At 40.0% G+C, this 17,702-nt stretch overlaps 2 protein-coding genes across 2 annotated transcripts; one reads left to right on the forward strand and one right to left on the reverse strand.

Moving 5' to 3' along the window:
• Positions 1–4,846: 4,846 nt before the first annotated feature.
• On the reverse strand, positions 4,847–11,118 carry LOC103419949 (pentatricopeptide repeat-containing protein At3g25210, mitochondrial-like). Its single transcript, XM_029103652.2, has 3 exons — positions 10,968–11,118; positions 10,709–10,924; positions 4,847–5,631 (listed from the first exon to the last, which is right to left on the reverse strand). Exons 1-3 carry the CDS (start codon positions 11,116–11,118, stop codon positions 4,847–4,849), a joined length of 1,152 nt encoding a protein of 383 aa, XP_028959485.2.
• A 3,454-nt stretch (positions 11,119–14,572) lies between these two features.
• On the forward strand, positions 14,573–17,142 carry LOC103419926 (probable glucan endo-1,3-beta-glucosidase A6). The gene is made up of 3 exons (XM_008358012.4): positions 14,573–15,162; positions 15,247–16,545; positions 16,776–17,142. The coding sequence occupies exons 1-3, from the start codon at positions 14,952–14,954 to the stop codon at positions 16,811–16,813; spliced, it is 1,548 nt and encodes a 515-aa protein (XP_008356234.3). The 5' UTR covers positions 14,573–14,951; the 3' UTR covers positions 16,814–17,142.
• Positions 17,143–17,702: the final 560 nt, after the last annotated feature.

A 17,702-nucleotide genomic window follows, 5' to 3' on the forward strand; every position in this document is an offset into this window, starting at 1 on the left:
TCTACAATGCTTCATCAAAATAAAGTCTCTATCTCTTTTGACACATGTAAATCAGTTTGTACATCATGCCTTGAAGGGAAATTCACCAAAATACCTTTTGTTTTTCCTACAACCAAGTCTGTACATCCACTAGAAGTCATCCATAGTGATTTATGGGGACCTGCCCCTCTCCTGTCATATGAAAGATTTCAATACAATGTAACTTTCATAGATGAATGTACAAGATTTACATGGATTTTTCCATTGAAAAATAAATCATAAGTGTTTGCTCTCTTTGTCAAATTTCATGCTTTTCTGTGCACTTAATTTTCTGTCAAAATAAAAGTTCTCCAAAGTGATGCTGGTGGAGAGTATACTAGTTCACAATTTCAATCTTTTCTAGCTACAAATGGTATTATTCATCAAAAATCCTGTCCATATACCCCTGAACAAAATGGTTTAGCTGAGAGAAAGCATAGGCACATTGTAAAGACTGCAATTACACTACTTCAAACTGCAAGATTACCAAATCTTTTCTAGTTTCATCCTTGTGCTACTTCAACATATCTCATCAATAGAATGCCATGTGCTACCTTAAAAATGCAGTCTCTCTATCAAATGTTGTATGGACAAATTCCTAGTATTACTCATCTCAAATATTTTTGTTGTGCATGTTTTCCACTCTTAAAACCATATAACACTAGTAAGTTACAACCAAAAACAACAACATGTGTTTTTCTGGGTTATGTAGGAAATTACAAAGGCTTCATATGTCTAAATATTGCTCAAAATAAACTGTATATATCTAGACATGTATTATTTGATGAATCAGTTTTTCCATGCAAACAGTTTTCAAGTTCTTCTAAATCTTCTCAAGTTCCAATCACATCTACTTCACTGAACTCTTGTCCATTTCTGCCATGCGTTACATTAACAAATCAAGTTACATCACCACCTCATTCTCATGCATCTCCATCACATATGACAAGTTTAATATCTACAAATGCATCTCGTGCTTCAGAGTCATTGACTGCATCTAGTGCCTCAGATTCTTTGCCTGCATCTCGAGCTTCAGATTCTTTGGAAACACATGCATCTGCAAACTCATTTTTCAATCTTCATCATCAAGTCCTAGTTCCAATCACTTATTTCATTCTGAAATACCAGAAAATATACCTACACACCATCCAATCCCTGTGGATCCTGATTTCCAACAAGAACAACTTCATGTGGTTCTTCCAATACCAATGAATGTGCACCCTATGGTTACAAGATCCAAGAATGGTATTATCAAAATGAGAGCTTTATCTGCCAGTGTTAGTTCTCAGTCCATTATCTCAGAACCAAAATCATTCAAAGCTGCTTCTGAAGACCACAATGGCAGAATGCAATGCAGGAAGAGGTAGATGCTCTTCATTCTCAAAATACATGGTCCCTTGTTCCCCTTCCAAGCGGTAAAAACGTAGTTGGGTGTAAATGGGTGTACATAATTAAAAAGAATGCAGATGGTACTGTGGCAAGGTATAAGGCAAGGCTTGTAGCAAAGGGCTATAGTCAGGAAGAAGGTATAGACTATGGCGAAACATTTAGTCATGTGGTTAAGCCTACAACAATTCGACTTGTTTTTGTTTTAGCAGCTCAGTTCAAATGGCAATTAAGGCAATTAGATGTGAAAAATGCCTTCTTACATGGTTTTTTATAAGAAGAAGTGTATATGGAGCAGCCTCCGGGTTTTCAAAGCCTTCAACATCCTTCAACTTATGTCTGCAAGCTTCACAAATCGCTCTATGGACTTAAACAAGCTCCAAGAGCTTGGAATGACAGATTCACCAGTTTTCTACCTACATTGGGTTTTAAGCCCTCACATAGTGATTCATCCTTATTTGTTCATCATTCTCACCACAGCATTGTCGTATTACTGCTTTATGTTGATGATGTCATATTAACTGGAAGCTCATCTCAGTTGATTTCTCAAGTCATCAAAGAACTCACTACAAAGTTTGAGATGAAAGATTTAGGCAATCTGCATTATTTTATAGGGTTGCAGATTAGTCACACAGATGAAGGATTATTTGTTTCTCAATCTAAATATATCACTGAGCTCATTGAAAAAGTGGATTTGCAGGATTGCAAACCCTGTGCTACTCCTTGTTTTCCATATCACAGACTTCTAAAAAATGATGGCAAGCCTTATCATAGCCCAGAGCAATATCACAATGTGGTTGAAGCTCTTTAGTATCGTACCTTCACAAAACCAGATACAGCATTCTCTGTCAATCAAGCATGTCAATTAATGCATAATCCTATGGAGTCTCATGTCATTGCAGTCAAAAGAATTCTCTGGTATCTTAAGGGAACATCAAATTATGGAATTCATTTTAAAGCAGGGCCAATACATCTGCAGCCCTATAGTGATGCAGACTGGGCCGGGGATCCAAATGATAGAAGATCTACCTCAGGGTTTGTAATTTTTCTAGGGTCCAATCCTATCTCTTGGGCATAGAAGAAGCAACACACTGTGTCGAGATCATCCATAGAAGCAGAATATCGAGCCTTAGCTATCACATCAGCTGAACTAGCTTAGATAAGGCAATTATTTTGTGACCTACACATTTCTATTCCTCAAGCACCGATGCTTTACTGTGACAACCTCTCAGCTATCTCTTTATCCACCAATCTTGTGTTTCATGCAAAATCTAAACATATTGAGATTGACTATCACTTTGTTCGTGAAAGGGTTACAATGGGTGATCTTCAAGTTCAACATGTCTCATCTGTAGACCAATTTGCACCTCTATTCCAGCAGTATTGTGGCAGTCTCATGCTTAGTTCCCTCGAGCATAAGATTGAGGGGGGATGTAAGAGTGTAAACAAACACAAAGATAAGAATCCAAGTGAAGAGAATTCAAGGGCCTAGATGATGACAAGTGTCATAAGATCCAAGGGAAGTTATAAGGATATTAGAATCTGTTGGTGGTTAGAATATGTGGTTAGTTTGTTAAGATATTAGCTTATGCAGTAAGCAATAGATATATAACTAAGGTGTAAGAAATGTAAACATTCATAACAAAGAAATATACAAGAAAGTCTTTCTTCTTCTCTCTCTCTACAAGTCTAAGTTTCTTAATCGTCTTCGTTAAAACTACTGCTGCAATCTTCACACTTTGTACCTTGAGAGGCAATGTAGCAGTTACATGTGGAAAGAAGTGGAAATATGAGGGTTAATTTTCAAGGTTTAATTCAATGGCTGAGTAATTATCGTCATAGTAACAGTAAAAAGAGTTTCTGGTGCACTTAGGATCTCTATATATGCACTGCATTATATATCACGTTTATTGTATATGTAGAAATTATTGGAAAATGTAAAGATTTTTACAAATTATCCCCTTCGTCACCATTTTGTGGAAAATCGTTAAGTATGAACATGTTAGATACTTGTAACTCGATTGGTGAAATAATGTCTCTCCAAAAAAGCATAGTTTTTACAAAAGGCTATTAAAATTTAAGGGCCCCAAAAAAAATGAGGATGCTCTGCGGTCACAGACTTCACACATCCTTAGGACCAGCCCTTAGAGAGAAAAAAAGAGCAGGATATGTTGGGTTTTTCGGCTCAAAATTAGGATGATGCAAAGAATTAGGTTTGTATTACCTATTTGGTTTTGGTGTCCTATTTCGATTTGGATTTTGACTTCTTAGTTGGTTTACTTGGTGGAGAGATTTTGTTAATTACCTATTTGATTAGGATTTAGATCTACTTCCTGTTAGGAATCTTATTGTAACCTAAGTCCTATGCACTATAAATAGGACCTTAGGGTTAGTGTATTTTGATGTGGCTCATTTGTGTAGCAATTTAGTGAGAGTCAATTTGTGAGTTTGTGAGTTAGAGAGCAATTTGGGAGAATCTTCTCCGTTAGTTTTGGGCTCTCTACTCGTTTGGTTTAGGGTTTGTAATTTGTGGGATTTGGGTTGTGAGAGTTTAAATACTCTTTTGTAATCTCCGTTTGTTTAGTGAAATTGCTCGCCGTGCTTTGCTCGTGGACTTAGGCTTTACGCCAAACCACTTAAATCTCTTGTGTTAGTTTGAGATTGCTTGTTTTAGCTTTCACCTACGACGTTGATATTGGTACTTTGTTATAATTCGCTTCCGTTTGCGCATAAAAGTACAATAGAATATAGTTCACCCGGTTACACCCAAGAATCTGCCAAAGTAAGGGCATCTCTTGCCAAGGCCAAGTCTCAATAAAGAATAGGCAAAAGCTTCGAGTGGTATGTATTTTATTCATAAAGGATTAAAAATTGTGATAAGTTGATAACAGTACACGTGTTTGACACTGCATCATTGTTAACTCATCCAGTCATACAGGAAAGCAGAAATAAACTTACAAGCATCCTCTTCCGGGGTAAATTTATGACCAACAAATTCTTCAAGTCATGCAATATAACCCGCAAATCATGGTAGCATCAATCTGAAAGCATGGCAAGATGGAAATACTAACAGACGACTGCTTCCTCCAAAAATGGATTCACTCAGTTCCAACTTCTTGAAATTTGACATGTTCACCATGCACCTCCAGCATACATGTAAACTCTGATATCCTCCGAATTACACTTCGACACCAATGTATCCTTGAAAGGCATAAATTAACGTTCTGAGCGATCCCAACTCATCCTCATTAGTAATGATAGAGAGCACCCAAATGCGTGGCGGAACATACATGCTATACATCTTCAGGCCGACAGTTGCGGTCACATTACTACATCCAATCAGCATCGACCATATGAGATATTGTATCTCATATATGAACCCAACAAATGAAAAAGGCATATACGTCTTAAGCTGAATTAAGAGCACAAGAATTGAATTGAACTACTCCCCATTTACAAAATGCAAAGCATTTAACAAAGTCTTGTAAGTCCTTTCATTCATCATACCAGCATCCTTCCTCCGCAAATCCTCTAGTAGATCAAATGCCTCGACACCTTTCCCATCCCTGCACAATCCTTCCAATAACGTCTTGTAAGTTAACAAATCAGGAGACATAGCATTACTCAACATATCAAGCACAACCTCAATAGCATCATCATACTTCCGTCCCATGGTGAGACTGCAAATCACATTCATACACGTACTACTGCTAGGCACCAACCCTTTTCCTCTCATTTCCTTGTAAAACCCTAAACCCTGAGCTACCCTCCCCTTCTCACACAACCCTTTAGCAATGTAACCATAAGTATAGGTGTTCGGCTCACATCCGTACAACCCCATTTCGCGAAATACCTGCATTGCATCATCAACCTGCAAACACTTGGAATACGCCTTTATGATCATTTTCAACATAAACGTATCCGGTATCACACCGCACGCCTTCATCTGCTTCGCCAAAGACCGCACGGCTCGCAAGTACACATAGCAAACATGCATATTATTAAACCTCCTAAGCAAAGAGTTGAGCAGCAATGCATAAGTTTCCAGATTCGGTTTGCAATTCTCGTAATTCAACATTTTCTTATAAACATCAAAAGCACGATTGAAAAACAGCTTTCTCCCGCAGTAAAATCTAATCATGGAATTGTAAAGGGGCATGCTAATTTCACAGGCGCCGGCGATTACCTCTTCCACCAGGGTTTCGATGTGGCGGTAGCGTCTGCCGTCTGTTAAGAACCTGCTCAACCTGTACAGTGTAGCAAGGAAGATATGGAGTGGAAGAGGTAGAAGACGAGCAAGAAGCTCGTGTGAATTTCAATTAATAATACTCAAAATATTCGTCTGAGGAGCAATGAGGCCATTGCTCCATTTAAGTAGCCTTCCCACTCAGAAATGCCAACTCAACATTCCATTACATAACCAACTCACTAAAGGACAAACCATTTTATTTAATAAACTGAAATTACAACAAAAGGAATAAAATGCATTTCCTAACATCACTCCCTCCTTAAAATCAACCTTGTCCACAAGGTTTCAGAGCTGAAATGCTGGAAATCTGGCATGAAAATCATCACAATCCTCCCAAGTAGCTGTGCTTTCTTCTTGTCCAACCCACTGTACTAACAACTGAACATCTGCCTTGTCTTCCTTCTTGTAAATTCTCCTGGCAATTATTGCCAAAAGAGCATCTGATGGATGAGAATCCCGCATCTGAGCTTCATCTGTCAGTGTTGGCAGAGCTGTTATGGGTGAATCCACATTTCCCATGTGCCTCTTGAGGCATCTGACATGAAAAACAGGATGGATTTTTGTTCCCTCAGGTAGTTTGAGTTTGTACGCAACAGGTCATATTCTCTCCAATACCTCATAAGGACCGTAGTATCGAGGGTGTAACTTGTGATAAGCATGTGAAGCCAATGTTTGCAACTGATATGGCAGTAACTTGAGATAGACTAAGTCACCAACAGAAAACTCTCTCTCAGTCATTTTCTTGTTTGCATGAACTGCCATTCAATTATGAGCCATTGCTAAGTTAGACCTTAGTATGGTAAGCAACTTATCCCTCTCAATCAACTCTTGTTCCACCGAGTCCATTTTTGCAGTACCTAACTCATAAGAAGTAACATGAGGAGAAGGATACCCATATACCAATTCAAATGGAGTAAATTTTGAAAAAGTATGATAGGAAGTATTATAGTTCCACTCTGCCCATGGTAACCATTTGACCCAATTCTTAGGTTTGTTTCCCATAAAGCACCTCAGATATGTTTCAACACACCTATTCACCACCTCAGTTTGTCCATCACTCTGAGGGTGGTACCCCGAGCTCATGCAAAGTTGTGATCCCTGCAACTTAAAGAACTCATTCCAAAAAGAGCTTAGGAACAACGGATCTCTGTCACTCACAATTGTAGATGGCATTCCATGCAGCTTAAATATGTTATCAACAAACAACTGAGCAACAATCACGACAATATAGGGATGAGCTAAAGCTAAGAAGTGAGCATACTTAGTAAGCCTATCTACTACCACCAAAATGACAGTTTTGCCTTTGCAAGATGGTAATCCCACAATGAAATCCATGCTTATATCAGTCTAAATTTTTTGAGGAATTGGCAAAGGTTGAAGTAAACCAGGAGGAGATAGAGTTTCATACTTGTTTTATTGGCAAGTATTACACTCTGAGATAAATGTCTTTATGTCGCCCTTCATACCTGGCCAATAAAAACCCATTTTTAGCCTATGATAGGTTTTCAGTACACTTTGGTGCCCTGCTGCAGATGTTGAATGATGCTCAGTTAAAAGCTTAAGCTTCCAAGTGGAATTGGGGCTGATTACTATCCTGGATTTGTACTTAAGTAAGCCATTATCAAGATGATAATTAGCTAACTTAGAACCACTGGCTGTTCCACTCCCCACGGATGTAACCTATGCCCTTTTCTGCTTGATCCAGGCATCTTCTTCATTGTATCTTCTTAATTCATCCAACCACCCAAAATAGGGGTAAGAGATAGCTTGACAACTCATGGATGAATAATTTACCCCATTAGAACACTGAGTGTCATAGTCTGTGACTTGTCTTCGAGAGAGGGCATCAGCAACTACGTTATCAACACCTTTCTTAAAATGAATTTCATAATCGAATCCCATCAATTTGGAAACCCACTTCTGTTGGAATGTTGTATGAGCCCTTTGGTTCAGAAAATATTTCAAGTTGCAGTGATCAATCTTGATTATAAAATGCCTACCCTGAAGATATGACTACCATTTCTTGACAGCATGTACAATTGCAATGAGTTCTCTCTCATAGGTGGAGAGAGCTTGATTCTTAGGTCTTAAGGCTCGACTAGTAAAGGCAATTGGTCTCCCTTGTTGCTGTAGAATTGCACCAATGCCATTATCAGAGGCATCACATTCCAACTCAAATGGCAGTGTAAAATCAGGCAAAGCAAGGACCGGTGGAGAGGTCATAGTATCCTTGAGCTTCTGGAAAGCTACTTCAGCTGCTGGTGTCCACAAAAAATCCATCCTTCATAGTCATATGATAAAGTGGTTGGCAGATTTTGCCAAAGCCAAGCACAAATTTCCTGTAATAACCTGTGAGACCAAGGAAACCTCTCAATTCTTTCATTGTAGTAGGCTTAGGCCAGTCCATGATAGCCTGAATCTTGGAGGGATCAGCCTCGACACCTTTGCTTGATATGACATGGCCCAAATATTCCATTCTACTTTGACCAAAAGCACATTTCTGCTTTTTAACATAAAGTTGGTGCTGCTGTAACTCTTCAAAGGTCATTTTAAGATGTAACAAATGGTTCTCCCAAGTCTTATTGTAGACCAATATGTCATCGAAGAACACAAGGATGAAATGCCGCAAGTGGGGTCTGAATATATCATTCATAAGGCTTTGGAATGTCGCAGGAGCATTAATGAGTCCAAAAGGCATCACTAAGAACTCATAATGACCTTCATGGGTTCTGAACGCAGTTTTTTCAATGTCTTGAGGATGCATCAATAGTTGATGATAACCGGACCTTAAATCAAGCTTAGAGAAAAACCGAGCACCATGTAGTTCATCTAAGAGATCATCAATCAGAGGAATATGGTACTTATCCTTGATTGTTATGGCATTAAGCTCCCTGTAATCCATACACATTCTCCAGGTTCCTTCTTTTTTCTTCACAAGGAGAACTGGACAAGAGAAAGGAATATGGCTTGGTCAGATAAAACCTGCCTTAAATAGTTCTTGAACTGCTTTCTCAATCTCAGTCTTTTGCAAGAGACCATAATGGTAGGGTTGGATATTAGGGGGCTTAGAACCAGGAATGAAGGGAATTTGATGATTGTGAACCCTATTAGGTGGTAGCTCAGTAGGTAAGACAAAAATGGTGTCAAACTGCCCCAACACTTCTTGTAGTTGCTTAAGTTGCAAGGGGTTTAAATCATAAGCTTCAACCATTTTATCTTCAATGGAGTAAAGGAACAAGCCCAAATTAGAGTTGAAAATCTCTTTGTCAAGCTGTTGAAGAGTCACCTCTTGAATCAGTGGAGCATGTGTGTCACTATGAATGAGTTTATACTGAGAACCATTCTTGGCAAATTCCATAGTTAGTAGCTGGAAATCCCAAAGAACCGGGCTAACTGAGGAAAGCCATTGGACCCCTAATTCTATGTCACACCCTCCTAATGGCAAGGAGTATAGATCCACACCACATTCATAACCCCCAATGGATAAAGCAGCATCAGTGCAGCAACCTGAACTACTAACCTTACCCCTATCTGCAATCATCACTTCAAATGGTTTAGTGGGTTGCGTGTGCCAATCAAATTTCTTAAGGAGTCTAGAATCCATAAAGTTATGGGTGCTTCCAGAATCTAAGAGCACTGTGACTTGTTGACCATTCACTGAACCGATTACTTTCATTGTTTTCACAGTGGTCCTAGCAAGTGTGCCATAAAACGCACATTCACTAAGTTCCATTTGTAAAAATTCAGGTGGAGGTTCTTCTAATAGTGGGGTGGTGATCTCCTCTTCAGGGTAAGCTAGATCAAGCATGAGGAGTTGCTTATTAGCACAATTATGTCCCGTGCGCCACTTTTCATCACAAAACCAGCACTCACCCTTCTCCCTTTTGCGCTGAATTTCCATAGGAGTTAACCTATTCACAGTGAAATTAGAAGGTTTAACACTAGGAGTGATGGGTGGTGTAGCAAAGGTGTGTAACACATGAGGCTGTGGAAAAGGCTTAGTATAGCCACTCTTCAAATCACACAATTTAGCATCAAGTTGTAAGGCAATTGAAATGGCATCATGCACATTAGAAGGGCGTAGAAGCTTAACATCATATTTAAGTTCACGTTTCAATCCACCCAAGAAACAATTCTTTAACAATATAGGCCCTAAATCATGGGTTCTATTTGCCAAACGCCTAAATTCAGTGATGTAATCTTTGAGAGTACCTGATTGTTTCAATTTGAAGAGCGCTTCGGCACTGTCTTCAAACTCAGAGGGCCCAAATTCTTTGCAAAATGCGTGTGTGAAATCCCCCCACTGAGGAGTGGTGCGCAAGCAATCGTGCCATCGAAACCACTGGAGTGCCTCTCCTTCCAAGTGAAACGAGACTGTTAAGACCTTCTGAAGCTCAGGAATGGAATAGTAGGTGAAAAACTGTTCCGATTTATAAATCCAAGCAAGTGGGTCTTCACCCGGAGTGAATCGGGGAAAATCGATGCAAGGTTGCCAGTTATGGCGAGGCCGATGAGGATCAAGGTCGCCGGAATCAGGAGGATCGGCGATGAGTGGTTAGGGAGGAGGATCGGTATTAGAAGTGGAACTGCCGGTCCCACAAGCACACGCTTGCTCCCGACGAAATTGTTCGAAGAACATCGCCATTTTGAAATCGATGGAGTCAGAGAATGCAGCAACAGAAGATTCCAAAGCAGCAACTCGAGCGTCCATGTGAGATAATCGAGTGTTTAGATTGGTGCGGGGCATACAAAGAGGGATCCAAGATCAAAATTGGGTGATACCAATGTTAAGAACCTGCTCAACCTGTACAGTGTAGCAAGCAAGAAATGGAGTGGAAGAGGTAGAAGACGAGCAAGAAGCTCGTGTGAATTTCAATTAATAATACTCAAAATATTCATCTGAGGAGCAATGAGGCCATTGCTCTATTAAAGTAGCCTTCCCACTCAGAAATGCCAACTCAGCATTCCATTACATAACCAACTCACTAAAGGACAAACCCTTTTATTTAATAAACTAAAATTACAACAAAAGGAATAAAATGCATTTCCTAACACCGTCGAGCAAGATTCTGATCATGGTGAGGTAATTGGCGTGGTTATGCTTGTAGTTCCGCTGCTTGGAGGTCCACCAGAAAATGTCGAGGGCGAGATCTGGGTCCGATTGGGCTTTCAGTGCTTCGTTCACTTCGGGTGCCCTGAACCCGGGTTTGAGCTTCTGAACCCATGTCTCGAATTGTTTTTCTAGCGGGGTTCGGGTTCGGAGCGGGTTTTGTTGGGATAAGGTTTCCGGTGGGTGAGGAGGAAAATAGGCGATGGTTGAGATAGAGTGACGGGAGGGAGGACGGAAAAGACAGGTGGCTGTGAACGTGGTGATAGGGGATAGGTGGGAGTGGAGGAGAGTGAGCATTGGGGTTTCTGATAGTGGCGGTGATGCCGTTGAGAAGGCGGCGTAAAGTCACCGTCATTGTCATATAGTGAGGGAGGGAGAGTGTAATGGCGGGGAGTATTCAGTGAGGTGGGAAACAAGGACCAGCTACTGGGTTGGAAAGAGTGATGTTGGTCTGGGCCAATATAATTGGAGGAGTATTGGGTTGGGTTCAATTGGACTTAGGGTCAAATTATTGACTTGGAGTTGAACCGGGCCGGTTGGTTGTAACCCGAGGTCCGAAGGGCTTGGCCCTATAGGGTTGAGACGACTTAGGGGTGGTTTGGGAGTGAGGTGCTTAAAAAAAAAAAGTACCCATGAAAAAAGCTGTGAGGGTTTTAGGTGTTTGGTAAACTGAAAAAAAAAGCTTATTTTGGAAGCTACTATGAGAATAAGCTGAAATCAAAGGAAAAAGCTGAAGCTGCTATTTGCAGCTTTGGAAAACTGATTTTTTTTCAAAGCACACGGAGCTACAGTACTCCTTTAATGAAAAGACCCACTATCAGACTGCTTTTTTTTTTTTCCAAAAGCACTTTTACAAAAAAGTTTACCAAACACTCTACTAATTTATTTCATAGCCGCTTATTCTCACAGCACAACCACTTATTCTCACAGCAGTTTTTTTTCAAAGCACAGCAATACCAAACCAGCCCTTAGTACTGGTTTGGTACTAAGGTTGTGCATATCAAAAAAATCTGAGCTAAAAAATGTATTTGGTAAACACTTAAAAACATCTTATTTTCACAGTTTTGGGTGAAAAAAAAACTGAAAATGTGAAGTAGCAAAAATGAGCTTATTCTCACAGCACAGCAGAATCAATTTTTTTTTTTCAAAGCATAGAAGTACAAAACCAGTCCTTAATCAGTTAACTTGGAGTTAGATATCCACTAGCCTAATGTCGAGAAATATTTCCATTCTCAATATTGAAAGAACTTATAGGTCTAATTATACAATAATTTTGTATTATTAGCCCGTTTAATAATTCTTGAGTTTAATATATTTTTTTCATATATTACTACCAGTCTTAATTATTGTAGTAATTCTCTTAAAGAAATACATTTGGAGCTTAGAGATGAGGACAAAACCGAAAGGGTTGTTCAATAAAAAAGTAGTCTTCATGCCATATTGGAGACCACATAATCGATTGGATTGTGATGTGTTTAACGAGAAGATAGACTTCAGGGTGGTGATGGGATTTGCACATGATGGTGTCCAGATTATGAGGGGATAAAATCTCAGCAGCATGGTGGACTTCTACAGCTCGGCAAACTTTGACATCAAGAAATTTATTCCTATAAATACGAGAGGATTGACAACATAGAGAAGGCCAACAACATAATGCACAAATCAACATTCTATTCGAAAACTCTCAAACTTTTGAGAAAAACATAAACGGCTCACTAACCCTAACCCAAATTCAATCTGGTTAGATAGGTTTGGGTTGGCATCCAACGGATGGCGGCTGTCTAGTTATACAGGTTTTCCAGAAATAACCAGCAAATGCAACTGTCTGGTTATACGACGTTAGAGTTGTAGAATTAGTTTGGCTTAGGAGTTTTGGTTGTTTTGTTAGACAGGAAGTCTCTCAAGTTAGATTGATTATTTATTTCAAGTCTCTGTTGACGAAAGAGTCAAACGAGGTCACTTCATCAACTTTCTTGGTGAAGTGAGGTATTACCCAGGTTACATCAGTTTTCAGCACACAGGCAACCAAATCATTGTTGAATTCACAATAATAGTCATAACCTTGTATTCAGATTATAGAACCCAAAGCCGAAAGTGTTCCTTCATTGCCTGAAGTTTCTCAATTCAGGAGTCAATAACGTGTATTACCAAACCACCACACTTAAAGATATTCGCCAGACTGAGCTCGATAGCGAATTGGCAAGCCCACATCAGCAAACAAGTCATCAAATGACGTAGTTAACTTCTAATTGCTTCGATCTAAGTGCTACATAGGCTATAAAAATTTTAGGACCAACAAGCTCAGATTGTTTTGTCTTATTAATCAAATAAATTTGGACTAGGAGTGTTTAGAGGCAGAATTTAGGTGTTCTTAAAGTTACCTTACTAGACCAGTTAGGTTGGACAATGGTCTATGATATACCCTAAAAATATGCCTCTAGTATGGTAATATTTTTTCTTATTACAACCTTATATTAAGTGTGATGGGAATTTGAGCTAAGTCACGCACTGGATCGGCGTTTACAGAAGTAGAAATCTTTCACTAACAACTTGGATAAAAAGAATGTCATTATATGGGAGTACCAAAACTTATAACATAAAATTAGATATTTGACTGCTATAGTACATTCGGTTACAAATCCAATGCCCAATATCGCCGTACGGGTAACATGTTCCGCATTCCCAACGCTTTGTCCCACTTTTCTCACCAACGCTATCCGTCTTTTCTAAAACAATATCTTTGATTATTTTATGTGTGTTTACCAGTCCATTGGAACCCTAAAAATTAAGTAGTAATTGGACATTGGTGACCTAAACGAGGACTCAGGGGCATTCTTCTTTTGGGTAATAGGGAAAGTATAAAAAGAAAAATAACAAGAGTTAAAAATAGTTCAATGATATTTCATTTTATTTGTAAGTGAGAAGTTTTAGATTTGATCATTGTTAAAGGTAAGTTTGAACAACATTATTGCTAACCCATTATAAAACTAAGTTCAATCTCCTTCCTTTCAGTATAGATAATATTGCTTGTTTAAGAAAAAGTTTTTTTTTTGGTCCAAAACACATTAAAATGGAACGTATTGATGGACTTGGGTTCGCTTTTCTTAATTCTTTATGTCAATTATTCTATTTCAACACTCAAAATTTATATACTTGCAAATTCTTAAATAGAAATGTGTCTTATATCATATAGGAGACTCACATAATTAGATTGTATGTCAAAAAATGTGTTAAGTTTCTGGTATTACTTTTCTTCCATTGACTAGCTATCTTGAATTTTTGAGACATAATAGGAAAAAAACTTAGGTGTAATTGGAGATTTTTTTTCCTACTATCTCTAAATAACAGGATACGAAAATAGTTTTGCTAACGATATCCACACATTAGGTAAGACTATGTAGAACTGGATGAGACTGAAATATAACAGCACTATGTAGATGGGGAACAACTTTCGTAGGCAGGGCCACTCCTCTTGCCCCGCGCTCTCTCACTCTCACAAACACACAATCTTGATTAATTGCCTCACCCATAATTATTCTCTCGACATTTCACCGTTATAAACGACAAAGTACTTACATGAAACATGTTTACCGTCTTTTGAGATTCAATCTATTTATATTTTACTTTGTTTTTGCTTTAAATTTGTCATGTAAAGCTCGATCTTATAATACATTATCACGTATAAATTTATTTCCACAAAATAAGGTATTGCTAAACTCATTTCTTGTATAAATTTTTCTTCATAGGCAGATGCTGGAAATTTACCTATGTGCAACAAGAAGGCCTCTGTGCTGGAAGTTTATGAAGATGCCGACACTCAAATGTACTTTTCGTCGGTATCTAATTAGACCCTTTCCTCCACCTTCGTGGAAACCAAGCAAACAAGCAAAGCCTCATTAGCTTGATATTAAACCCCTGAAACAGTAACACAGACAGGCCCCGCTGTTTCCTTCTCTCTGCTCTAAATATCTCAACTTTTCTTGCCCAATATGGTAACTCCAACCATCTGATCTGATCTGATATTCCGTCTCCCTACTCTCTCTCTCTCTCTCTCTCTCTCTCTCTCTCTTTTCTCTCCACCTTTTCCCTCTTTCCTTTTCTTTTTTTTCAATAAAGTTATATTCCCAATGCTCTCTCAATCCTCGAAAAACCTGCAACATCTCATATCCCTTTAAATACAGTGGTCCAATGGCAGCAGCAGCAGCTCAGTGCTCCAGTTCCTTCATTTTATATTTTTATATTTTTATATCTGATTTTTCCTCAAATATCAAATCTTTGAGCTCCAAAAGTCACACATTCAGAATGTTTCTCTCTTTTTATTCTGGTAGCTCAAAACCTACAAAAATGGAGCTGGGTCTTCTTCCCGTGCTCATCCTCTGCCTCTCCGCTTCCATTTCCAGTGAGTTTCTTCCCTAAATCTCAAAAATGGTGACATGGGTTTTGTTAATTGGTGTTTTTCTCTAAACCCGTTTGATTTTTTCAGGTGCGGAGCTCGTCGCCAAGGTGGGTGTGAACTACGGCCAGCTGGGCAACAACCTCCCCCCTCCGTCGCAGTCGGTGAAGCTCATCCAATCCCTCAATGCGAAGCGCGTCAAGCTCTACGACGCCAACCCCAAAATCCTCGCCGCCCTTCGCAACACTGACCTCCAGGTCTCCATCATGGTCCCCAACGAGCTCATCAGCAACATCTCCTCCAATCAAACTCTCGCCGATCAATGGGTCCGCACCAACGTCGTACCCTTCTACCCGGACACCCTGATTCGGTACCTCCTCGTGGGAAACGAAATCCTCAGCCAACCCAATAAGCAAATCTGGTTCAATCTCGTACCCGCAATGCGGAAAATCAAAGCTGCTCTAAAGACCCACCGGATTACAAAGGTGAAAGTCGGAACCCCATTGGCCATGGACGTCCTCGAATCGTCGTTTCCGCCTTCGAACGGCACGTTTCGGTCTGATATTTCGGGTTCGGTCATCAAACCCATGTTGAAATTCATCAACAAAACCAAGTCTTTCTTCTTCGTCGACTTGTACACGTATTTCCCCTGGTCCTCCGACCCGACCCACATCGATTTGGGCTACGCTCTCTTAGAATCCAAGAACATTACGGTCACCGACCCGGCTTCCGGCTTAACCTACCACAATCTCTTCGACCAAATGGTGGACGCTTTGATTTTCGCAATGAAAAGACTCGGGTACCCGGATACCCGCATTTGGATAGCCGAAACTGGTTGGCCCAGCGGCGGCGACTATGACCAGATTGGCGCTAACATCCGCAACGCCGCCACTTACAACCGAAACGTAGTAAAAAAATTCAACGCCAAACCACCGGTGGGGACGCCGGCCCGACCTGGTGCAGTGCTCCCGAGCTTCGTCTTTGCTCTATTCAACGAGAACACCAAACCGGGTCCCAGCACGGAGCGGAATTTCGGGTTTCTATACCCAAACGGGTCGAATGTGTACCCTATTGACTTAAGCGGGAAGACGCCCGAGTCGGAGTACGCGCCGTTGCCGGTGGCGACGAATAACGAGCCGTATAAGGGGCCGATTTGGTGCATGGTGGCGAAGGGAGCCAATCAGAGCGCGGTGGCGTCGGCGCTATCGTACGCCTGCTCGCAGGGGAATAAAACTTGTGATCCGATTCAACCCGGAGGAAAGTGCTTTAAACCGGATTCGTTGGCTTGGCACGCGAGCTATGCGTTTAGCGCGTATTGGTCTCAGTTTAGGAAGGCTGGTGGGAGTTGTTACTTTGGCGGGCTCGCTACTCAAACCATCAAGGATCCAAGTAAGTATAATTTAAATTACGGGAAGGGAGTTCCAACTTGTGTGCATAGAGGAGCATACCTTCTGCGGGATTGTTGTAGGATGTGAGTGGTCAATTGACTGCATTGTACCAATCAACCGGCCACTCACATATCGGAAAATGCAAATTTTAGGGCATATTGTTCAAGTAAGTCCTTCCAGGTGCAATTGTGTTATGCTTCTTCTTACGCGTATTCTCCTTCTCTGTTTCAGGTTACGGATCCTGCAAGTTCCCCGGTGCCAAACTATGAGCGACGAAGGATACAATGGCACCATGACGGTCTCTTTTCCGTGAATAAGCTGAATTTTTTTTTCTTGGGACAGTTGTTTTCGGTCCCCCCCTTCATTCTTGTGATCTAATCTACTCAAGATTTAGATGATTCATAGAGCGTACCATTTAGTTCTTCCCAAAGCTGTGACCTTTCAGTTAAGTAGAAGTTTTAGATCAAAAAATGGTCACCCAAGTGTGCCACGTTTGGATTCTTTTCCGTCCAACGGCTATATTTCTGTTCCTACTGTGACCGTTCTTCTATTTCCTTGTACATTCCCTTGGCATTCTTAGTATTATCGCAATTTCCTACTTTACCATTTTTTACACTTTTTGTTTGCGCTCGTTTGCGCATGGTTCTAGTGCTTGTCATGCAATGTTCTCAGCGAGCGAGAACCCATCGTAAAGAGAGAATCTGCGCTATAACTCGGATGTATTTCGTTTGTGTTTACAAGGCTACCAATGTCGCCTTACTCGCATGACTAGTGTTTTAGACACACGATAGAACTGTAGTGACACTGACAACACATTGTCTTTGTTGCAACCGAGTCTCATCATAATTTTGTGGGATAATACTCTTATTCTATATACTCATAATCCAATTATATTTTAACACATGTTTTACTGTTTAGCAAACAATAACGAATATGTTTTTTTGTTTTTCGTTTTTGGACTTTAAAAAGTGAGTACTACTTGACCTAAATATTATGCAATTCTACATTAATATTCCAAATTCAATAAGCATCGTTATATGCAAAAATTAAAACACATAACCTATATTACAACGTGAAAAACTTAAAACATGTCAAAATGCATTGTTGATTTGAGACAGACGCTATTAGTGTAGCGTGCTCGGTCTTTATGTATGTTTC

This window comes from Malus domestica, chromosome 05 (assembly GCF_042453785.1).
Source record: "Malus domestica chromosome 05, GDT2T_hap1".
NCBI lineage: Eukaryota > Viridiplantae > Streptophyta > Magnoliopsida > Rosales > Rosaceae > Malus > Malus domestica.